This window comes from Temnothorax americanus, unplaced genomic scaffold (assembly GCF_048541705.1).
Source record: "Temnothorax americanus isolate GAGA-0224 unplaced genomic scaffold, ASM4854170v1 Scaffold24, whole genome shotgun sequence".
Lineage (NCBI taxonomy): Eukaryota > Metazoa > Arthropoda > Insecta > Hymenoptera > Formicidae > Temnothorax > Temnothorax americanus.
Genome location: NW_027509381.1, coordinates 753803 through 780008, shown reverse-complemented (window position 1 = coordinate 780008; position 26206 = coordinate 753803). Strand labels below are relative to the sequence as shown.

Below are 26206 nucleotides of genomic sequence, written 5' to 3'. Positions count from 1 at the left end.
AATACTTTACGGCTTTCGACATCAAAATTTCGGCCGGCTTAAGCGTCCATTATCTACTTAAAGTTTTCTTTCGATACACAAAGTGCTTTACCGGATTTTCCGAACGCACTTTTGGACTTTAATCCACTGTAAAAGATGTTTCCGTTTCTGTATGTCTTATCGCGAATCCTGTATACGTTTCGACAGAAACTCGTATAACATTTACTTTATTTAATTGCTTTCCATGTTCGTGCAGCGCCTTTCCCAGTTTCTTTTTCATGTGTGTAAAGTGTAATCGAGAAATTTTATGTACAAAAATAAAATATTTAATTAAAAATACTGAATTTAATTCGTTAATTCCATTTTTCTGATTTTGGATTTTTTCCATCCGAAAAATTTTCATCTGAAAACAGAAAAATCAAATTCGAAATAAAAAAATATTGAAGTATTAGATTAACTTAGGATTTCTTCATTAGCTGTATCATATTTATCAAGCGCTACATCTTAACGACACGATTTATATGTAAAGTAAACGTATAGCGTGCAACTTTTGGTTGTCGATATTCAATCAACATCGATGTAACAACGATATTCCATCCATTCTTTATCAAATGCCACTGGTGTCTGAAATAGTTTCTGTTTCTTATAACGTTGAATATCACAATATCTTTAACGTCGATGCATTAATCATGCACAACGTCAATTGCTTTGTTATAAATATTCTTGATACTTTAATATACTTTTGTTATCTTAGCAAATAATATGATTTAAACAAAACGGATAAATTCAGTTAAGAAACGAATATGTTATGTACTAATAGTTATTGCCGTTATGTAACTAATAGTTATTGCTTTCAATTATTGCTTTTATTGGACAATTTATAAAACTTAAATAAATATATAAATTTGTTGTGTAATAATAAAAGAAGCTTAAAACGTGACAAATTCTAGAAGAGAAATTTCGTGCTTCACATACACATGTTACTTGCAACATCGCGTAGGTAACAGCGATTGCAAGTATGATTAATGAATGAAACTTGGAAAGGAATCGACACGGACAAGAATTGATATTCGTGGCACACGTAGCGACAAAATAAAGGAAGAGCGTAGAACCGGCCGCTTGATCGAAACGCACGTATCGCACTTGTCGGAAATGATCGAAGAAATAAAAAAGTGAATTCGAGACCTTCACGCCGATATTTATCGAATATTGGCCCGACTGGGGACCCAGCTCTCGCCAGTATAACATTATTTAATAATAGTTTACCTCATCTTGCTGCTTATACAATATATGCTTTAAGTGCTGATTTCGTTTAAATAGTTCTTTATACCGCTACTTCCTAGTACTCGTGACATCGTTGTGTATCGCCTAAATATTTATATATTTATATATTTATATACATATTTATTACGTGTGACGGAAAGAAAATACGGGACGAGACTGAAACCAATGCTAATTAATGTAATGATATTTAACGATATTACTTTTACAGTCGAGTCGTCTTAATATATATGTATACATGTGTGTACGTGTGTACGTAATTACAATTGTGTTGTATATTCGAGTGTATGTACGTGTGAGTCCGCATGTATATCCGTAAGTATCGTAATACTTACTATATATAATGTATCGGTAAACGCGCGCGTCAGTTACAATCTCGTTACATCCTCGTTACAATCCATGCGCGAAATAAATGTCCCACGCTTTCGTATTCGATCGATCGGACGATCAATCGGATGGACGATTTTAATTACGTCGGCGCTGGCGACTTTCGATTTTTCCGCGGGATGCTTCCTCGCTCACTTTCTCCCCGCGCGAAAATCAACGTCACTCGCGCCGATCTCTTTCTCCGCTCTCACAAATCACGATCTCCGTCCGCAATACGCAAATTGCGCGCGAGTCGGAAGTGCAGCACGGTGTCATAACGAACGTATAATCAGCGCGCGCGAGGAAGTTTGCACAATCGTGACACGAATATTCCGTTCCGGCGAGTAAGTCGCGTATATATGAGGTAACGGTTCGCCGCCACGATAGACATCTGTAATCCGGTGTAATTTCTCCTTGTACTTATAAGTGAGATACGTCTCTCTCGCCGGGCGTATTTTCTACCCCGGAATTTATTATTGAGCTACGCGATATTATCCGTTGTCCCCGATTACTCGATCGGGAATTACTTCTCGCGGTGTGACAAAAAGCGTAATCTTCGCGCGTTGGAGATTAATTGGTAACGCTAAATAATAAAGTATGTAAGTCGGTTTCTTATTTCTCATCAACTCTTGAGTTTCCGGATCTGACTCGAGAAAGTAATAATTTAATTCACTCACACATACACACACACAGTCACACATAGGATGTTCACAGGATATTCATCATCACGATTTTTGAGCCCACGCGCACTTTCAATAGCTTGACGAATAGAAATCGTAAATTAAAGCTTCTCCATTTTCTAGGACTTTAAGATCCCTAAGAATCAATAAAAACAACTCGTTACTTCTGCCAGTTGTTTGACTTGTTTAGGAAAACCCGGTTGGCTATACTTGGCATGTACTTAACGCTAGAATTAGATTCTGAACACATGGATCTCTAAGTGTCGTCCTGTCAAGCGCATTTTATTATCGACGGAAAAGGGGTCTAGGGTATCCGGGATCTTCTGAATATATACTGGATATACAACGCGAATTCTCTCTCATCGTCACACTTGCCCCGGGGATGCTTACTCCGATAGTATCATTTTATCGTTGAACATTATTGGTATACATTGCATTGAATTGTCGTTACGTTGGTAGTGTTGGTACCAAATATATGTGAGATTCACGTCAAGTGTTGTGTGATAATACTGCAGCATTGTAATATCAATTTTAATAATATTACATGAATAATAAATTGTTAAAATACCATGGTATTAGTAAGCATTCCTGTTACGTTATGAATTAAATTGGACCTCAAACGTTAACAACGTTTTCTCCCTACATCAAAGTCAGATCCATTCATCCTTTTCAATATTGTCAGGGTATCTATCCGACTGCACATGCAATCCTGCGAAATGTCATCGTAAATGATAATCATGTTATAACGACACTGATAGATGATAGCGATATTGCAATGTAAATTACGTGACGTGCATTAGAGCCCCAATATGACATATTCCAACTAGCTCAGCGGCAATTTCTGCAGACAACCCCGTCAAGTGATTAACGCCGTTATCCTACAACGTTTTGGTTACAGTACAGAACATAATTAACGATCTAAGATATAATCACTTCATAACGCGCGTTTGCCTAGCACTTCGTGTACCGTATTTGAAGTAAACGGGGAGAGATTTTAAAATATACGCTATGAATCCGACGATATCTAGGTCAAATCTGCTTACTTTAGTTGTAATTTGGTCACCGTAACTAGAATATTTGTGCTTCTGCGTTCGTATGAAATATTTGATTCCTCATTCGAGGAACATGTCGATCCACCGCTTGGTACGATTATCATTTTCGACAAAATTTGACGTACGCTCGGTGTGTGTGTGTGTGTGTGTGTGTGTGTGTGTGTGTGTGTGTGTGTGTGTGTGTGTGTGTGTTCCGTACTTTAAAAGTCGTTTTCCATCATTAATCTCCGGTAAACGTTATCTTCTCTTTTAGATCGTAGATTACGATACACTATGATATAAATAGTGAAATGGAATATTCACTTAATCATAGTTAACGCCGGTACGCGACTGGCTCTGAAACGTTCCGTAATTAACGATTTTGTTTTCTCGTTTTAGCAAACTTGGACAGCCTACGGCTGCCCAATTAGCCTCGTTTGGACTTTCGACCGATCTACGATAACCGTAAAAACTGGTCACGCTTAATCGCGATTGAGAGTAAAGAGAGTAGCATGTAATTTCGGATCCGAAGACGGTTATCTCTTACGTTATCACTCCTTGAAACGTTCCGCTTCCTTTCTTAATTGTTTCTTTTTTATACTCTTCTTCTCGCTTATGCCTAAGACAGCTAACAAACGATTAAAAAATTGTCAAGGCCCTCGTTGGAAGGATTACAAAAGTATGTCGCGCGTTTATCTGGTCTGTGTCTAACACAGAATACCTTATCTGAGAGGAGAATCATTTCGTTGCATCGTGAGATAGATCCGAGAGTGTCGATCGAATGCGAAAAGCTGCCCAGACAGCACCGTGTTCAAAATCGGGACATATAAGAAGACGTCTTAAATACATCTTTATGACGTTTTATGTTCCGACTTTGGACATGCGTGCTGCTTGGGTGTGTTCTCGCCGCCTTGAAAATTTTCGCGCCCTCGCCAAAATCGTTCATTTCGGATAAATAATCGAGATACGTCGCGCGATAAAAAAAACCGTCAATTTTTATTCTATCTTCGATCGGACCCTCGTCAAGTTCTTTTCCGTTCGCACCGCGTGCCACACACACACGTGGGTTTTGCGCGAAAGTACCGATTTACGAGCACGCGATTCGAATCCGGCACCGACAAGCGGATTGCTCGCCGTTTAGCGTGTATCGCGCGATTTCCGGGCACACCCCTATTTCCGTGTACATCCGTGTGTCGCGCGTTTTCTGAAAATTACGCCCAACTAGCGCAGATTACACGCGGACGCGTATCGGCACGTTGATCAATGGCGATAAAATTGCAACGACCGCGGGGAGATTGAATTGACGCACGCGCGCGCGCAAAAATTGGATATTTTTTTTATTTAAAAAACTCACGCACGTTAGCCACCTTTTTCGACAGTCTGACGTTACTCAGAGACTGATTATTATCGCGCTCCATTCTTTCCTGGAACATAGTCGGCTCCGATTTGCCCACGCGTGCCATCCAATATATCGTTATTAAGCATAATTCTATTAACTTTCGATTGGAAATTCTATTAGATACATTTGATTTTTACATCTCACAATCAGTGGGAACGCGCGTATTACGGGGGACGATGATAAATGAGGATTCCACGGCGTGGGCGGTTCGGAAATGCGTGCGGTTCAAATAAATACGCGGCCTCGCGAGTTAAAACAAAATAACGGCGTGGACGGAAATCACAATTAATTCAAAGATAAATTGAAATAAAACGACGGTCGGGCGCGGCCGGATATTGCAATTAAATCAAAGGTAAATTGGAGCGAAATGACGGTCGACCTGTGCGCGGGCTAAATTAAAGTTAAATCAAACGTAGATTAAAACAAAATGACACGGGCGCGAATTCACCCCGATGTGGATTGTGGGTTTTATAGGCGGTCCTCCGTTGGGGAGAAGGGGGGGAGAGACTTGCTTTAATTCATATTACGGCGAAATTAAACGGTGGTTTGAGATATCAGTTTGATAAAAAATATATATATTCGGCAGCGCAGCATATTTCGCCCGGGGTCGCGGAAAGCGCGACTTAATTAAAATGGATAGTCAAATTCGATGAATCGCGAGCAGCAGAGCCGGGAGCGTGGGAGAGAAAAATCCTCGTGGAAAACGAAAGCGCGACTGTGTGAGACGCGAGAGCTAGAAGCGTATAGTACGGGAAAGCGTGGCCATTTTCACGGCGGCGAGCTTGATGCCAATTAGGGAGTACGACGACTCGACCGGAATTTCCCGGCCGTCTGACCTTAAAACCACTGGGAGGTGCAAGGACACTCGAGATGGAAGAGTAGAAGGACTAATAGTCAAGAGAGGTCTGCCGCATGTGTGCATGTGTGTGTGTGTGTGTGTGTGTGTACGTGTGTGGGTGTGTGTGTGTTGTGCCATTACGTGTGTACGTTCACGTGTAGCAAGGGTGTGCGTGCGTAAAAGAATCTCCGTCCGACCGCGTCGGTCGCACGAAATTATTGCGCACACGTTCTGTAGTTTTATTAGCAGAAGTTGTTTATACTGCGCCATGAAGAGAGTACGTTTCCGACGTTGATTCCGACCTCGACTTCTCGAGCACGCCATGAGAAGGCTTTTTTTAGTAGCCAAAGTTTTTCAGATCGAAGCGGAAAGTACGAAAGAGGAGGATTTAAGTTTTTGACTGGACGGGGAAGGGTTCCTCGTTTTTTATTTCTTATCGCGCTGTTACGCGTTATAACGACGCCCTAAATTATTATAGGCGACATCAGGCGATTAGGGATTGCTTATAGTACATGGGCTGCTTAAGTGCGTTACCATTACGTTTTATTAAATATTCATTAATGCGTAATATAGTATTAAAAATGTATCTTTAAATGGTCTCATGTTATGTGACGTTGCTTGCGTTATATCTACTTGTATCACCGACCACAATGGCGACAAAAACTTTTTGAGCTCTCGCGCGCGACCGCCGTTGATGAATCAGTTTTCTAATCGTTTTGAATACAAATGATAAACTTAAAGTATAAATAAAATAAATTGATTTTACAAATTAATTTGATCCAAATGGGTGAAAGCTCTTATATAACATGGATTTAATGATGAAAATGACAAAATCTTAGTGCAAAACCGATTAAACTAAAGTCACGTTCGTTATGTACAAATGAAAATTTAAAAATAAAAGATAATTACACATTCTCGCGTATCAATAGTGCAAACTTTTACGAAAAGAGCCCTTCCCTCGACCAATTGCATATACAATCGATATAGTACAATATAGCAATATAGAAGCTTACTGTGTCACTACAATCCCGCGATTAAAGAGCGTAAGAGTAAGATAGGGATTATTTACACAAGAGCATCGGCTATGAAACGCATTTATTTTCTACTTCTACGCCCGATAGAGCTCCTACCCGCTAAATCGTAAGTATATTCGCCGCATTCGTCTCTCGTTATCAATAAATATACCATCAAATTTAATGTTGTTTATCTATATTCTGTTTCTCTTATGTTTTTGTACACACTTCTTTGAGCACCTCTAAGTAACATCGATTTCACGACATAACAGGGTTGAGCTTGAATCGAGACAGTTCGGCCTCGACTCCAACTGTTGGCGAGGCTCGAGAAATTCGCTATAGGAGTAGCCGCTCTGTTGGCATTTAAGGCAATGACATATCCGCGAAAGAAAAGCAAGGGAAGTACGAGAGAAGTATGGTGATTGTTTTTAAAACGTTAAAAGTTCTACGAACGTTAAAGACGTTAATGTCGGTAGAAAGATCGGCGTTCCAATTAAGTAAGGATGTGACTTTTGCAGCAAGGACCGCATATAGATTTAAATAATAACCAAGCTGATGATCACATATCGCTGCATGATCATATAGAATTCAATAATTTTATGAAATCGTTATCTTTAGCGGAGATCATTACTGAGATTGATCACAGGAAAACTTTTTGCGTCCCTTCTCCTTATAATTAACTTTAAATTATGCAGCGCTCGTTACATCGCATTGTCCTACTACTTGAAAAGGGCGAGAAGGGAAAGTATATTTGTAATTTTAATAAATTCTTTAATTGTCTTTCTATAAGATTTTGTTCTATAGTCGTTAATCACTATGCTTAAACGAGTTAAAAAAATAAATTACCGGGAACAAATTTTCCGCAGCGGGTATGACTCTTTTCTTCGTCGCGTAACAATACGCATTAAAAAAGGTAAGAAAGAAATTGACTAGATAACCGTTTAACGAACCGACGCAATTCCCACAACGAACCCTCGCCATCCGCTTAATTATGACTATAGCCGCCGACCGTTCTTTTCTAATTGGCGCTTTACAGCTGTTCAATTTCTACTGCGCGTCTACAAATCGTGAGAAAACAAGTGGATATATATATGCTCCCTTTCGATCGTGTAGCTCCCTTTTAAAACTCCGGTTTGTTTTTTTTCATAATGGCATTTAAGTCCGACGAGCATTCTCTCTATACACGGTTGAAACTATGAGTTGCGACTATATACAAGATGTCCCACGACCGGCGGTAAAATCGAAAGCAACAAGTTCCTCTGTGAGAAAATAAGACATACGCAATTAATTGTTTCCAATTGTTCGAATTTGTGATCGCCAATTATAATATGTTGTTATGTATTAAGTATTGCTTGAGATATAAATCGATACATATTAGATATATTTGGGTTAATAATAAATAATAAATAATTTACAAAAGTAGAAGAATTCTTGTGCAAAATATTGATAAAATATTGATAAAATATTGATGACAATTGTAAGTTCTTTCTTTGTCGGTTCCTAATAATAGCTGTCTCGTTAGAAAAAGTAATGAAATTTATTAAAAACAGATGGACATGGTGAACAATTTCTGTCGAAATAAGATAGAATAAAATGGCAACTCTTTAACATTGTTACAGGATAGTTGTTCCTTTTTAATAAAGTGTCGGGAATTGCTTTAAGATTTACCCCTACTTCCAGTGAGGACGTTCTGTTCACGTGTACGTATAGTATATAAATGTTATATTATGCACATATATTACCACGATCCGGAAGTTTAAGTGTATCGACTAGTAATTATACCCGCGGAACTATCTTAAAATAAAGTAGCTTGTCGCACGGAGCGGCGGCATTTTCATTTTTTACAAATAAGAATGAAAATTGCACGTGTTTTAGTTTTTATATTTGAAACGCATGAGTATCAATCGTTGTATCGAATCGTTGTACTAGCATAATAATAGTAATAATAATAATAATAAATACTAATACTAATAATAAATAATATAATAAATACAATAATAATGTCAATAATATACGACGAGGTTGTCAAGAAATTAATATGTAATACATGAGAAATATAAGGGCGAAATAGCTTCAATGATGAAAATTTGCATTAATGCATAAAAATAGTTTAAAATTGATAACTCATGTATCACACCGATATATAAATATGTACAATGTAATATATTGTTTTTTGCATGCATTTCAATATCTTGACAATCTGTCAATAATAAATACAAATAATTGTGGTACCATGACTATTATATGAAATCGAAAAAGTAACAATATCTCTATATAAAGAAAATAAGCGTAAAACGAAGAATACGGCACAAACAAATGATTCAATAAACGACGACAAACGCAGGACGCGTACGAACGAGAAACAGCCAAAGAAAATTATGAGACTTACGTAAGTCGAGGGAGCGGTGCGCAATATTGCGGATTTTCGTTGTATGCTACGCGAATAAATTAGTATTGCTTAATCGTTTATTGCTCTATAGCCGTATATTTATATGTCTATATATGCATTAATAGCAGCGTGGCGTATTTATTAGCGGCTAGTGTTGCGCGAGATGGAATTTAAAAAAAAATCGAACAAAGCTCCACTGCGCGTTAAGCATTGCCGGCCGATCCTAAGACTCGGTCCCATTTCGGAACGAGCTACGCGAAAAATATTGTTCGTTCTATTCTTCCTGCAACTTTTGGCGGCGAGGTTCTTTCTATTGTAAGTACATGCGCGAAATATGTTATCGCTCTTTGATAATATGATTGTTGCAAAAGAAAAAAATGATCGAGCAGATCGCCCGCATGCTCATCGGCCGTAATGATAATTATTAGTTCAATTATTATTATTTTTTTCCACTGGGCGACGTGAAGCGTGTTGTCCACACCCCTCCAATCGCGTTTATTGCGATTTTATTCTCTCTCGTTGGATAAAAAAAATGTAAAAAAGTATTTTAAATTCGTGATTAAATGCACAATGATACATTCTATTGATTTTACCTTATTTTGAAATATAGAAATATCAATTAATTGTTAGGAAGAAATTAATAATCATCTTTTATAAGGTTTCATAACCGTGACATAACGTAATATGCTGATTGAATTATGAATGAATACAACAAATTTATTCTGCTAACATTCAATATGTAGATCAGCGGATCAGCGTCTAATATTCATCACGCAAATGTGATTAGTGATTTTTTTCGTAAACGTGATTAAATATTCAATTAGTAGAATGCACTGCGTAGAATTTATTAGTTTTGCCTGTATAATATCAATTGATATCAATAACAGCAATCCATATTATTACTACAGATAACATAGAGAGCCATAAATTTGATACAATTAACATAATATTATAATAAAATATAATTTTAAAATCAAGTGGTTTAAAAGTGGTAATTTTAAAAATGCAAAAGCACAAACTATGTATTACTACAAAAAAATCCATACTGTTTTGACATTCGAGATTCCTCTACGGGAATTTTAACACAAGAAATAGACCAGGGGGTGTGGATTGGGCGATCGTTTTTCATCCTAAGCATATATCGTCGGTTCTTGCTCGAGACTTCGTTAAACTTCGATGTGTTCGCCTCTACATGTATAATTATATAATTCGTTGTGTCGAAACATTGCTTTGACCGTACGTGTCGTCATATTTTTTTTCCCTTATATTGCTTCTATAAAATATGTGTATAACAATATTACGCATTCTATTACTCAAATTTTGCTCTAAGTACGTGGTGTGTAACGTGTTAGTCTCCGTTTATTGCGATATCGTATGCGTGCTCGCGCGCTTGCGATCGCAACCGGTCGATTTGCGCAAGCGACTACCCCCCGCGACTACACTTCGCGCGACATTTTTTCGCCATTTCGCGCCGATTCGATATCGCGATATAGTCGCTGAAAATATGCGCGTGTTACACGTGGCGCGTAAATCGCATAATCGTGCGAAATACGCAGGTGTGCGTTAACGATTTGGCTCGACATGAAATATGAGGAAGGATAAAGAGTTCCATGAAGCGTCATCGGAATCTGTAATAAGAATACTCGTTTGCTTATCGAAGGTAACGCGGCGCGTGGCATACTTCGACTATGTGCAGTCGTTGGTTACCGCATTCTATCGATTAGCTATAGCTTTCATCGTTTCTCTATCCCAATGGCTCAAATGAAATATTAAATAAGAACGTCCACCGCGAACGACCGTTAACTCCTTTTTACTCTTGATAATTTTAAGTGCGAACAACCGTATTAATATTGTATCGATCATAGCGTAATTATTGTAATTTTGTAGCTAATACTTGGTAATACTTGACTTGTCCCAAGTAATGAATTGCTTAAAGTCGTTGGTTAAATTATTGACAAACTGTAATAAATAAGATAGGTAATCTTTAATCGATTCCGATTAGTTCTCTGCTATTAGATTCTGCTATTCTCTAAAAATACCTCTTTAATTAACAGTTAGTTCTCTGTTTGCAATCTCTTGAATAATGAAAATTAAAATCCCGAATCGTGGGGAGGGGGATCGTCAATCACACCTGCGCGTTTCGGTGTTACGGTGATCATCGGCCTCGATCATCGATCGCGCAGCGCGAAAATGAGAAAGATCGAGGCCGCGCCGTGATCGAGATTCGACGAACGCGGCTCGTGAACCGCGATTATGGAATCCATCGTCGATCTGGCGAATCTCTAGATCTCTTGCTTTACTCCCCGTTTTAATTTAGGCAGCTAAGTATTAATAAATAATGTCTTCGTAACGAGCTTCGCGGACTAGAATCGTACGCGCTAGTAAATATATATATACTATATGTATATAATAATATATATAATATCATAATATAATATCATATAATGTAATAGGTATATAATCGACTAGAGTGACTAGACTCTGCAGTGTGGACGTCATCGTTCGACGTGTTCTTTTTTTATGACTTAATATTACTGGACGTTTTTATTAATGTTAGACATTATTAATAAACTCATGCTCTCCCTCTCTTTTGCTCCCTTTCTTTCCATCTAATTTTCTACTCATCTCTCTCTCTCTCTCTCTCTCTCTCTCTCTCTCTCTCTCTCTCTCTCTCTCTCTCTCTCTCTCTCTCTCTCTCTCTCTCTCTCTCTCTCTCTCTCTCTCGCTCGCTCTCTCTCTTCTTTTCACTCTCACTTTCTCTCTTTCTCTTTTTTTCTCTCTTTCGCTCGTTCTCGCGCTCTCTCCCTCTCTAACTCTCTTTTCTGTCTCTACTGGCACTTTTCTACTTAAAATCTACGGCAAACCTTATATCCTCTCCTCCGCTTTTCGTACCCTTGCGCTTCTTCGCGATCAAGCAGCGATTATGGGGCACCGCTAGCTCTCTCTCGAGTCCTCGCTTCTCGTGGCGTCGTTGTTTTCGTTCTCGAAGCGCTGCTACAATCCTCGATTGGTGTTCTGTTGGTGCTGCGTGGCGTTGTTATTGGCATGCTGCGGCTGCTGCTGTTGCTGCTGCATCTCCTCGTCGCGCAGGCACGCCGACTCCAGGTGTTTGTTCAGATAGGACTTGAGAGCGAAGGTCTTGTGGCATCTCGAGCACTCGTAATTCTTGTCGGCCGAGTGCGTCTGCATGTGCGCCCGTAGATTCGAGCGATCGGCGAACGCCTTGCCGCAGTGGGCGCATCCGTACGGCTTCTCGCCGGTGTGGCTGCGCAGGTGACCCTGCAGCAGCCAAGGTCGTGAGAACATCTTGCCGCAGACGCCGCAGCTGTGGGCGAGCTTGTGCGTGAGCACGTGCATCGCCAGGGCGGGCATGCTGACGTACGCCTTGCCGCAGTGGATGCATTTCTTGGCCGATTGGGAGTCGAGGCTGCGGTGCGTCTGTTTGTGCCGCGACAGGTTCGACGACGTGGCGTACTGCTTGCCGCACTCGGTGCACGTGAACTTGGGCCTGTCCGGCTGGGCTGCCTCTTTGTCGGGTATAGCAGCACCGTTTCCGCCGCCGCCGCCACCGCCACCGCCGCCCGCGCCTCCACCGCGTCGTTTCGATCGACCATCGGACACGAAGAAGGCCTCGTATGTGTAGGCAACAGTCTTGCTGCCGGTGGTGTTGCTGTTGAAGGTGTGGACATAGTTATGATGATTCCCGGACGGTAGGGCTTTCGGGACTTTAGACTGCTTGGGGGCTTCAATTGTAGGCTCAGATGTTTCGAATATAGATACAGGAACATTAAAAATTGTGTGAACAAGCTTTATTGTCATTTTATTTATCTTCTTAAATGCATAATATGTCCAAAAATTTTACGTTGGATGTAAAATCTACAACATAATTTCTATATTTCATACTGTACGCCCTACAAAGTTTTTTTTAGTGGTAACGTTAAATGTTAATGTTACTTGATAGACCATGGCATTGTTTGCAAGGAAAAAACATAAGTAAGATAATAGTCTCAAAGCGTTCGTAAATACTGTCAGAATTTCACAATTTGGAAATTACCGCTTTCCTGCTCCGGAGGAGGCGGAGAAACGGGGAAGGGAGTTAAATTGTTGAAGGTACGAGACTCACCTATCCCTGCCGACGTTGCAGTTTCCGCCGGTGGCTTCCGCGGTTGCAGGCGACTGCGGCTGCGGTGGCGTTTGCTCCTGTTGGCGTAGCTGATTAGTTTGCGAGCTAGGCACCGGCACGAGCACGGAGACCGGTATGGATTGTATACCCGTTGTCGCCGCTGGTTGTAGCTGTTGCTGTTGCTGTTGCTGTTGCTGTTGCTGTTGCTGTTGCTGTTGCTGTTGTTGTTGCTGTTGCTGTTGCTGTTGCTGTTGCTGTTGCTGTTGTTGTTGCTGTTGCTGTTGCTGTTGTTCTTGCTGCTGCTGTTGCGATGCGGGCACGTTCGGCGTTGCAGCAACAGCGGCGGCGGCGGGCGGAGGTGGTGGTGGCGGTGGCGGCGGCGGTGGCGACAGGGTATGAATAAAAACGGAATGCGTGGGTGCGGCAGGCGACGCGCTAAGATCCAGAATGGCTTGTGCGGCGGACAGGTCCTCCTCGGCGGACGTGCGTATCTCCGAGATCGGTTGCAGACTGTAAGGACGGTAGATGTCCTTCTTCTTCGGCGGTAAGGAGAGCGCCGTGCCGGTGCTGGTGAAGGACATCGAGAGGCTCTTTCGCGGCGGCAGGCATAGCGACGCTGCGGTGGACGATGACAAGGACGAGGACGAGGACGAGGACGAGGACGACGATGATGACGGGCTCATGGCGATGACCGTCGCCTGATGCGGCGACGCTTGGTGCAGACCCGGCCCGGTCAGCACTGGAACCGGCAGCTCTTGCTGCGCGACCGGAGGCGGCGGTGACGGTGCTATCGGACGCGCTAGCTCCGCCGCGGAACGTAGCGTCGCGTACTTGGGCGGCTCCTCGTGATTGATCCATGCCTCGTGCGTGTAGCCTGGAAGAGGAAAAAAAATGGATTAATTTATAAACATAATTTATAATAAATAGGCTATTGACGACTATATATAAAGGCATCTTATCTTCCTTTTTTAATAAATACCGATAAAATCATTAAGGATATTATTTGCGTTTAATCATGACGGTGATTTATTTTATGTCTTTTACGAAAAAAAGAGTAAGCGTTTCGGTACGCTCTGTGTCTAATTTGTGCGCTAAACTACTAAATTTACTAATTAATGAGAGGTCGGGATGCATCAGCGATCCAGTAATCCTAGTTGGGAATATTGCCGTTTATTTGTTTATCTACTATGTATTTTTTCTTATAATTTATTGATAAGATATCTGTGAATTTGACTTTAATTTGTTCAATATGTAAGTCATAAAGTGCGCAAACATAAAATGCGAATTGGACAACCATATTTGACACAAAATGCTCGAAACGTTCGTAGTGGAAACGGACAGCAACTGCTATCCAATTTATAATAACCTCTTGAGAATTTTTTCGAATGAAACATTCGCGACACACAACGAAGCGAAAGGGTAACGAAAGTGCGGTGCATACACGTATAACATCTCACTCATTCTCGGCGGCATGAATATTCGAGTTCGTGAATCACTCACGAGAGTTGCGTGGCGTTTCATTTCCTGCGCGTCAGCTGTTTCCACCATATACGGTCATTAACGGGCATAAAGGGAACGGAAAAAAAGTCGGGTGCAGGAGTCCGGGTGCGCTAGTAGTGGTGATAGCGCGCGGCACGTGAACGCGGAGGTGTATAATAACGCGGTATGTATCTGTTGCGCGTCGCTCGTCGCTCGCTGTTGCGCCAGGGTTGTCTAGGGACGAAATGCGAAGCTCACATCGCTGTTCACAGAGGCAGAGGGAAAATCGGGAAGAATTCAAGCGGAATGCAAACGGCGTCTAACAACGTGTTCTTTCAAATACTCTACTTTTTTACCGTCGTTATATGAGAGTACGCATTATTAAGCCATCGCAATAAAAATACCAGCTCCTCAACCATTGAGAATTTTATTTTTACAATTAGAGGCTTTTTTTACAATAGGTCTATTTTAAGGATTTTAAATAATTGATTAGGAAATTTATTGGAATGTTGAAATTTGTATACGCAAAACTACCCGTTTTCTAAAAACTTGTGCTAACGATATTTCAAGAATATATTCTATAAATCAGCGCCAAATTTTGCCAAATTATAAAATAGGCATTTCTCTGACGCTTACAGTTACGCTTTTTGATCGGTTAATATCAGTTAGAATTTTTTATTGTAAATTTTAGGTAATTATAAAATTGATATTAATCCATCTAGTTCAATCTTCGCGTATGTAAGTATACTCTTGCATTATCTTTTATAATGGCTTGTAGCGAAAAAAAGTAGATGATAGAGTATGATGATATTTAATACTTATTAAAACAAAACTACAAAAAGTAATTAACAAAATTAACATGACGTTATTATTAAGCGAATGATAGTGGAATAACAATATGATATATACAGAGTGTTTTAGGTCAATAAAACTTCAGGGTCTTACATAAAATTGAATTTGAAACAAAAAAGCTCTTATATAAACATATAGGTCCGCAAACGTTTCGTTACAAAATTTATTTAAAAAAAGGGATATTACAAAAGTTATACATTAATAAGACCATTCAGAAGGACAACAATTTTATTAAAAGTAAAAAGAAAAATAATTTTTAATTAATGCACTTTTGGCATTTATGCAATATTGACTCCCTCCATCGTGCTAACTTTTTAACAAAGTGTTTCCGGATTTATGTTTATATAAGAACTTTTTTGTTTCAAATTCAATTTTTTATGAGATTCTGAAGTTTCATTGACCTGACCTGGAGAACCCTGTATATTCTTCGAGATTTGTCAATTTCTAGATGTTTTGGATAAGCTCGCGTCTTCTATCGCATCGTTTTAAATCGCTATTATGTACAATTCTTTATATCAGGATGGTACCTTGTTATTAGTTATTGATGCCGTCTAAATTCCATTTGTGTTTCTTTTATTTGTTCCTGACAATGCGATGAAGCACGCAACACGACTTTCGACGTTTTGCGCCATGAAATCGATACGCGTGCCGTCCAGCGGATTACGTATAATACGAAAGCCCATGCCGTAAGCAGTGAAGACACTGTTACGCAGGGAATTAATGACCGTTTTCATATCTTTGATTTAAACGTCTCAATAATTTTAGTTATATATTGATCATCATTACAGAAAGGACATTTTTTTTTTACTCAATCTTTCCTTGAAGCCAAATAATTATGTGGAAAAATGTTGTACCACGAATATATGTGCTAAAAAAAAAAGTAAATTTTGTTACAAAATATATTAAAAAGTTTATTTTAAAGTATATTGCAAAGCTATGATTAATAATAACGGTTAATAATAATTTTTATCAAATAAGGAATTTAATGGAGAACAATTTTGTGCGAAAGCTTTTTCTATTTCTGAAAAAATTTATATTTACTGTTTTTTTAAATAACTAGACATCACAGACGCGCGCTTCGCGCGCGCTATTTAACTTTAATATTACACACAACTGTCAAAATATGCTATGACAGCCGCTCACGAAGTTAGCGCAGCAACAGAATCAATCAGCATCGCAGAAAAGAGCCAACAAAGCAATTCAAAACTTTCGAGAAGACTTCGAGAGATGCGAGTATCGATTTAACATGCCTTTTTTTAGAAAGGATAATTTAAGGGGATCCTAAAGCCGTCTGTAATACCGGTTTTTTTAGCACTAATCTTTTAATTGGTTTTATAGAAATGCAAAATTCTTGTCTAGAATTAAAGTACGCATCAAAATCTAGGTCATGGTGGTCGAATTTATATCGAAAACGAGAAAAAATTAATATTTTTGTTAATTTTTGGTATACGTGACGACAATATTTGCTTTGTACAAAAATTCCACAATAAATATCCACAAAATTAGACCGGCATGACCTAGGGACTACATTTAAGAACAATATCGTGCAATTAGATCTAAGATTGAAAGCCTAGAAAAAAAAATTAGTTTAAATAAACTTTTATATGTGCAAAAGCACATTCAGGTTGACATTGCGTGCAGCGAGAGATGGCGCAGCAATCGAAACAAGGACAGATGCCTCTCGTTAGACAAGGACAGATATAGATATATGACATAGAAAACGGGATTAGCAATGTTGACATTACCAACGTCGAGGAAGTTCAGCCTTCACTTTAGGATCCCCACCGTTTTCTTGTTGTTATATTCGACAATAGGCATATTTAACGAACAGGATGATATTTTACCTTGTTGAAAAACTATAAATAGTCTTTTGCTTCCTCATAGAGGAAGCTTTGTTTTCGTGAATTCTGTATATGAACCTTCAATTGCGTATAAAGTTGGGTCTAGTCAACTAAATTTAAATTAATTATATATGAAATAGGGGTAGAAAAAACCAACAAAAAGATTGGTTTTTGAGTTTTTTCTGCCAATATGTTCAGATTGTTGTACAACGTCGAAATATCGTCTAAAAAAACCCGTCCGTATGTATGTATGTATGTGCACATTTGATGTTGTGGTTGCTCTAACTTCCGCAAATATTGAGATATTGGGCTGTTTTTTTTTTAATCGATAGAGTATCATTCAAGGAAGGTTGGTATTGAATTAGGCGATGATCGGTAAAAGGGTTCATTTTTAAAAAAAATTTTGAATTTTTTTAGAAATGTCCGTGATTGTTCTAACTTCCGCAAATATTGCTCAACATTTCTTTCTTTTAACTGCTTGCCACCTCTTTTTTTCCTTTTATCTTCTTTTACTTCCTTGTTTTTTTCTTCATCCGGCTCATCCTTTTTTAATGAAATTTAGAAAAGTGTGTTTTACGCTATAGCTTTCTCAATATTTGAGATAGCAATCTTCCTCATAGAGGAAGCCAAAACAATAAAATACTAATAATTATACATCGAATAAAATACAGGCTTCGTTTATTAAAATATGCTTTATCGAAAAAATTTTCCTTTATGTGGAAAGGGTACCCCACGTTAAGATAGGCAAAATGCCACTGTCAATGAAACGGAAAAATAACTTTGGATCTGCATAAGTACACTAAAAAAAGAATTTTCTACGATTTTTCCGACCATCCATCCCCCCTCCTTTTCCTAGTAGCACCAAAAACCGCTCTTTTCGAAAATTATGTTTTTTCTCCGGTTCCTTCATGTTAAAAATTTTGAAAAAATTTGAAAATATAGCTTATGAAAAGTACTAAGCACACAATTTTTTTAAGCTTTAGGCGCGTTGAATACCTAACCTAACCTAAAAAAATAAAATAAATATTTGAATCAATTTTTTTCTAATTTCTTTGATAGTTGCAGGTCTAATTACTCCAGAAAATTTTATATTTTAGTGTTCTACATGTATTAGAATTTTTTCAGATTTTTCGGAATGGTGGGCCGTACTCAAAAATGCAAAAAACCCTATTTTTAGCCACTTTTGGGCCTTTTATGGTCCTCAAATGATTGATAGTGCTTTAACTGACTCTAAAATAAACATAATATATTACTTTTAGATATATGTTGTCAATATTTGATACATTTCTATACGTCTCATATGTTTTTGAGCATGAAATCAGTCATAACTCAACGAGATAACCCTAATTTTTGTATAAATGTGCTTATTTTTCGTCGATTTCTGGATTTTTGGTTATTTTATCTAAGTTTTTTTGCATATGTGAATGTGAATATAAGTATAATAAAAAATTGTACTTTTTATACATATATATGTCAAAGAAATCGTTTATTTATTCAAATATATACATTTTCATGAAAAAAGAATTAATTTTTATGATTCCATGATCGTCTCTTTAATTCTCCTCGTCACTATCTTCCTCAATTACTGGTGTTACTTCTTCGAAGTCAAACAATTACTACGTTTACCCGAGCGTTACTTCTGTAGTAACTTACGATAATTCCTTTGCGTAAACGGGATTTTGTAGTAACTTACGATAATTTACTCCGCGTAAACGAGTGATATATCGTAAGTTACTACAGAAGTAACGCTTGCGTAAACGTAGTAAATGTTGTAAGTTGTAAGTATCTCAGCTGGTCGAATAATCCTTGACAAGTATCTTGCATGAGACAGGTAAAAAACTATGGCGGCTATATACGAGCAACACTCTATAGTTTTGTTACCATTAGCGCAGTTACAGCAATAACGTCTGACATCGTTGAGTCCCACACTATCAGGTTGATATTGTAAATAAGATTTGTCTTATTTGTCTTATTTACAATATCATTGTTCGACTTCGAAGAAGTAACACCAGTAATTGAGGAAGATAGTGACGAGGAGGATTAAAGAGACGATCGATCATGAAATCATAAAAATTAATTTTTTTCATGAAAATGTATGTATTTGAATAAATGAACGATTTATTTGAAATATATGTATAAGAAGTACAATTTTTTATTATATTTATATTCACATTTACCAATCATATGCAAAAAAACTTAGATAAAATAACCAAAAATCCAGAAATCGACGAAAAATAAGCACTTTTATACAAAAATTAGAGTTTTCTCGTTGAGTTATGACTGATTTTATGCTCAAAAACATATGAGACGTATAGAAATGTATCAAATATTGACAACATATATCCAAAAGTAATATATTATGTTTATTTTAGAGTCAGTTAAAGCACTATCAATCATTTGAGGACCATAAAAGGCCCAAAAGTGGCTAAAAATAGGGTTTTTCGCATTTTTGAGTACGGCCCACTATTCCGAAAAATCTGAAAAAATTCTAATACATGTAGAACACTAAAATATACAATTTTCTGGAGTAATTAGATCTGCAACTATCAAAAAAATTAGAAAAAAATTGATTCAAATATTTATTTTATTTTTTTAGGTTAAGTATTCAACGCGCCTAAAGCTTAAAAAAATTGTGTGTTAAGTACTTTTTATAAGCTATATTCTCAAATTTTTTCAAAATTTTTAACATAAAGGAACCGGAGAAAAAAAATAATTTTCGAAAAAAGCGGTTTTTGGTGCTACTAGAAAAAGGAGGAGGGATGGATGGTCGGAAAAATTGTAGAAAATTCTTTTTTTAGTGTACTTATGCAGATCCAAAGTTATTTTTTCGTTTCATTGACAGTGGCATTTTGCCTATCTTAACGTGGAATACCCTTTACTTTGTAATCTATTTTTACAATTTCCAAAGCGTTGAATATTTTAATAACTGTGTGCGCTCTTCCTCTTTCAAGTCAACAATGTCAGTCATCACACACGACGGTGCTGCAGATTTATTAAATAAAAATAGCTATAAAAATAAATAGCTATGTGTAAAAGCTCGTTCGTAATTTTTGACCACATGTATTTTCTAATAAATTTCAGCGGTAAAACGGCACGCTTGGCTCTTATTGTCCGTATATATATTATTATATAGATTTTAATTAAAAAAAATAAATAAAATTATTGCTTCAGTCAAAACATAATTTGCTTAAACATTTTCTTCCTTCGTCAGCCATAGTTAATAAACTTCGCATTTTGATTTTAAAAAAACTTTGTTTTAGTCATCAACAAGAAGTAAGAATCATCACGTACTTCAGACGCGCCTCGTACCAAACGCTGTTCCCGCAAGGTACTATTTTTCCCTTCGACGGACCCTTGCGAGAGTTCTAGGAGAAGGCGGGCACTTCTCTCTCTCTCTCTCTCTCTCTCTCTCTCTCTCTCTCTCTCTCTCTCTCTCTCGCGATAAATCAGAAAAGTGTGCTGCGCGCGCGATCGATCAACTCTGGCGCGTACCTATTATTGGCTGAAATAAAGGAAAGTCAACACAGAGGTAAAAGAGAGCGACTGTGTCTGCAAGTGCATTTCATCAACGGCAGAAGGAGCGCAGTTGTGCGGTGGGTCGAGGAGGGAAGGGTGAAGCACGGGGCGTGCAGGAGGGTTGTATGGAAACGGCGAGGGGGGAATCAATAACGGCGAATGAATGCTCCGCACGCGCTCCCACAAGTCCGTTGATTCTAGGCCCTTTTAAAGGCCGATAAAAATCTCCGTTGCGTTTAATGTTAATGCCGAGCTTTTCCTTTCGATCCGGTCTTTTTTTTCTCTCAGGCAACCCGAAGATTGAAGTATGCTGGAAGCGACGCAACAGCGAAAATTAAGGTATTCCTTTCATGACACCAAAGTCTTAAGAATTAACTGATTTTTTGGTACGAGAAAGTTAAAATGCATATTTTTACGCTAGAAAAAAATTAAACCACATTACCGAACATATAAAGAAGAATTATGACTTTGAAAATTCGATATTTTATATGTGACGTTATCGAAAAAGTCTATTTTCTCTACATTTCAATGTAATAATTTGTTTATCTTTAGATTTAAGATATTAAATATTAACTGCGCTACGCGTTACATATTCGCTAAACTCTATACTTTCGATAGTGCCGATAAAAATACAGAGTCACCGAATATTTAAACAAAATATTTATGTTAAAAGTTGACTTGAAATGTGGTTTATAGATGAAATATTTCTTATGGCGACTTTTTCAAGGAATTATTTGGCAACGCTGGCGCTGCAAGCTGTGCGCTCATGTCACACTTCAGTTCATAATGTACGGTTTATTATCAACTTTTATTTTCACAAATTGTTTCTTATTTTTGCCCACATTACTCCTCACTTGTTATGTTTCTTATCACACATTATTATTATAAAATATCTCTTTGATAAAAAGAAAATGTCACAATATTCTTTGATTGATGAAATTGCGACACTTACATTGACACTTTTGTTATCAACTTCACATTTTACACGCGGCGCCCTGAAAAGCGCAGCGTTGCCATATTGACATATTGTTCTGACAGTAAAATTTACCGAAAAATGAAAAATTTCTAAATACACATAATATTTTCACTTTTTTCTTATAATTAAACATAATAATCAATTATAACTTGATTTTATATAAGTTTAATGCAATATACAAGAGTTTGCTGAGGCCCTGCTTAAGCGCCTACAAAATACGCTCCTCCGTGAAAGGAATACCTTAATAGATTGTTATTTATTAATTAATTTGCACGTTTCGTCATATTGGGGCAGTCATTGAGTGCGCTGTCTATATATTTATATGTATAGAATGATGCGTAAGTGGATTTAAAAGAGAACGTTTTTATAAAAGATATTATAGAAGAAAAGAAAGAGAGAGAAAAGAATGTAACTTGTAAGATCTCGTTCTTACAGTTCATTATTATATTTATTTATATATCGGCGTATAATATGGTACTTGTCACAATTCTTTGATTAATAAGAAATACTTTTCCGAAACACTATAATTTAAAGTATTTAAACGAATGAAGAATTTACTATTTTCGCTGGCGTTATTATTATCATCGGAATAAAAATGAAAAAAGTCCGCTTTTAATAAATCGAAGAATATAGCCTCTTATCCAAAGTATCGGATTAAATCAGATTTATATATTAATGCCGTGATAATTTCTGGCTCTATCTAATTTAACATCTTATAATTAGGAAACAATGAAATGATTATGTAGAGTGATGTATAAAGTGGCATGGATTATCTATGACTTCTAGGTGAATTCTATATCTACGTTATCTATCACAGATCACAGATATAGCCCATAAAGCATATTTATATGTATACCTTGAATGAACATTCCGCACATTCCTGTCGGTTTATCGCCTCTGATCTTTATCGACCCTGTGTGCGCAAAACAAAAACAGCAAGTATAAATAATTATACTTGATCTATCAAACTATGTCTACATAATTAAACGAAGTAATACTTTTGTACTGTTGAATTATATATATACTTGCAATAGCTATTATTTATTCTCGCATCTAGAGAGAAAATAAGCATCTAATAATATTTATATGATAATTGATTGTATGAAGACATACAATAAAATAAATTAATACTTTAATTTTTAAAGCTTTACACGCTTCAAGTAATAAAACGTTTTCTATTGTATTGCGATAACTGTGTATTATATTTAATATTTTATATTTAATAAGCAGGAAATAAAAATACATAAATTTAAAAAAATGTCAGATATCCATAATGAAATCTTGGTAATAAAATTTTTTTGTGCGTGTGGATAATTTCAACGAGCTGTTTAGACTTTCTAATTAAATTATATCTTTCACGATAAGAGTGTTATGGAAAGATTAATATAGTATTATTTCTATCTAAGATATATTCTCTGCTATAAGAAATATTATTATCCTCGACTTCGCCTCACAGAGGCAATAGTCAAAAATGTAGTGAGATCATATCACATAACATATTACATTACTTAGTGAGTAAAAACCAATCGTTAATCGCGCTACGAAAGTCAAGGACGATGAAACCTGTTAACAGACGTAAGTCCTTACGCTTTTCTTGCGTGACTGTAATTTATTATCCTGTTAGAAATTTAATCTCTGCGATAATGGATAAACTTTATGATACTTTTTATATAATTTTTTTATTTAATATTTGCAAATGTGTGTGCAGACACATAAATAATTGTTAACATTTTTTAAACATTAAAAATTACGATAAAAAGTTCGTACATAAAAAATGGCGGGCACAAAATTCTTTATTTTATGGACGAAAGCTTCGTTGTAAAATATTTTTTAGATTTGAAAAATTTATATTAAATATAAAATTACTAGATGTGTTAATTAAAAACAATTATTTTAAACATTTATTGAAAAAAATCACTCAATCAAGTTTCTCGATCAAGTTACTCGAATACATATCTTCTGCTTTTTTGGTGAACGTTGCACTAAAGTCTTGCATAATCTTGAATTGTGTCGAAAGTGTTGAAGAAATTGATTGGCAAAACTCAATCGTAGTCACACATCGTGTGAGGCACATAGCGACACGCAGAGAACACTTGTTACATAACAGCGTCATTTGCGCCATTGTACGAGCACGTGCGCACTGCACTGTCTTAAGCTACAGAAATGAGATAAAAAGAGGTCGTTACTCTGTAGTCCTGGCTTTCAAGATTACTTATAGGCGTTAGCTTCAAAGTGTTAGCGATTGACTTGTGCACGCAAAATTTTTATATATGCCCGGTTTTTACAGAGTAAATTTATGTAAGTGTCGCACATATTATAACAAGAATATAAATTTTTTAATAATTTTATTATATTATTTTACGACACTTATCTTATTAAATAATAATAATAACATTCCTAAATGGTAGAAAGAAATTTCTGCTACTTTTGTATTTTTACATGTATTTTACATATATATGATAATATGTTAAAATGTAATACACAGTAAAAGAAAAACATTTTGTGTTGAAATCTACCCGTGTAGAAATTTTTAACATACACTTGTGTTAGTTAATGTAACAAAATGTCATTGTGTTATTTTGACTTTTCTGCGTTAATATTCACCGTTTCTAAAATTTAAAATAACCCAATTTATATGTTAAAATGAACAGATTGTCTTACTTTCCTCTCTATAAGAGTTCCTATCTGTTAAATCGACATGTTTCTTATGTTATATAGGTATTGTAAAGAGATATATTGCTACGCTGTCTTCTGTCTTCTGTAAGAAAAAGAAAAAAGAAGAAAGAATAACATTTTATTTTAATTAAATTTAACATTATAAATACGTTAATTTAACATGAACTTTGCTTCTAGCACGTGTCACAATTTTGTGTTAATTTTTTATATTTTTATTTTTTAGTTTTTATTTTATTTACATATTTGTCTTCTATTAAATTAACATGAAAATTAGAGTGGACAAATTCGGACATATAAAATGTGTTAAATTTGAAAAATTTATTGTGTGTATGAGAAAATGTAATATATTAAATAAAAAATTGATTAATAAAAATTTAAAAAGTGTCCAAGCATTTTTACTTTTTAAAAAAGCCTTCCAATATTGTTGCGAATGTTTTAAAATTGCTAATACTAAAAAAGAACTGCTTTCCTCAGATTTTTTAGTACGATTACGTAATTCATATGTAGTACGATTACGGAATTCACGCAATGTTATTATAGCAATTAAGGTATAAATGCAAAAACAGCTTCACGAAGAGTACTCGACAAATAGCCCACTTGACTGTATCGTATAGGCGTATTCTCATCAGCATCTACGTCACAAAACCAATTCGACCGTTCTATGGATACGCGGACGGTTACACAACAACCCCCGACGTCAACGCAATCAGCTTCCACTCTGTTTGATTGAAAGAGTTCAATAAATGCGATAAGCGAAATAAGTTTAATGATATATTAGGCTCGTGACTCAATGTTCAGGGTGCCGAACGCTCGTCAAGGTCGAATGCAATCGACGATTTACGAACGGGTGTGTCGCCATGTACGCATGTATCGTACGCAGACACATGGCCGACTACTTTGCGGGCGGTTTCCCACAGGTCGCGGAAACGTGATCGCGTAATCACGCACGATTCCACGACCTTTAACAGGCCTATCTTTCCCGCATTCCCGACGGGCCATCGTGCTGCCGTAATCATGGCGCATTTAAACAGCTACCGCAATCTGTCTATAGCGCACGCTGGCGTGTAATAGACGGGTGTGTCACCCTGCGTGCTCGGACGCATGGTCGGACTCCGCCGTATCATTTCGGAGTAGGAACAACTGGCTTCCGCGGAAATAAACGAAAGAAAGAAAAACGACGAGATCTCCACATTGTCCTTTTTTCGCAGATCCCATCAAACGTTCCTGGAGGGAAAACCCCTCAATCTTGGGCGTGGCGCGTCTAACCCTACAACCCCGCAAACGGTATACGTCGCGTAAAAGCGGGTGGATTCGTGCGACCGCGTCATGCTGCCGCGGGGGCTGAAGCGAGCAGGAAGGGCCCCTCGTGAGCTTCACTTACCATGATAGTAAAGGGCGCCGGAGGCATTGAGGGGTGGCGGACTGGGGGCCGTGGCCCCCGCCGTGGGACTGTGCGGTCCCCAGCAGGTCTGCTGATGATCGACCTGGTGGTGATTATCGACGTCTCCGACCACGTCGATCTCCTCGTCCTCGGGTTCATGCCTGCGCTTCTCCATCGCATCCGCGGTCTGATGTAGAGCGTGATGTTGATGATGCTGCGCCTGTTGTTGTTCCTGCAGAACGACCCCGAGTGGCGTCGCGTCCTTCTGCTCGTTCTGCTGATCGTCCACGCGCGCTTGCCACTGATTCCACTTCCACTTTTTCGCCATGAGACAGCGTGGCATAATGACAATACAGATCCGTTGTCCCAAGGCCGCCGACACCAGG

The 26206-nt window shown here is 37.5% G+C and overlaps 2 protein-coding genes across 5 annotated transcripts in view; one reads left to right on the top strand and one right to left on the bottom strand.

Moving 5' to 3' along the window:
* Window positions 1–26206, top strand: part of LOC143898842 (uncharacterized) — a 95213-nt gene that overhangs the window by 33396 nt on the left and 35611 nt on the right. The gene's annotated exons all lie outside the window — the stretch shown is intronic.
* Window positions 8233–26170, bottom strand: Scrt (scratch). 2 transcript variants are annotated; one of them, XM_077408250.1, is made up of 4 exons: window positions 25821–26170; window positions 22620–22676; window positions 13100–13973; window positions 8233–12646 (listed from the first exon to the last, which is right to left on the bottom strand). In XM_077408250.1, the coding sequence occupies exons 1-4, from the start codon at window positions 26161–26163 to the stop codon at window positions 11971–11973; spliced, it is 1950 nt and encodes a 649-aa protein (XP_077264376.1). In that variant the 5' UTR covers window positions 26164–26170; the 3' UTR covers window positions 8233–11970. The 2 variants fall into 2 exon arrangements, with proteins under 2 accessions (XP_077264376.1, XP_077264377.1); XM_077408251.1 differs by lacking the exon at window positions 22620–22676.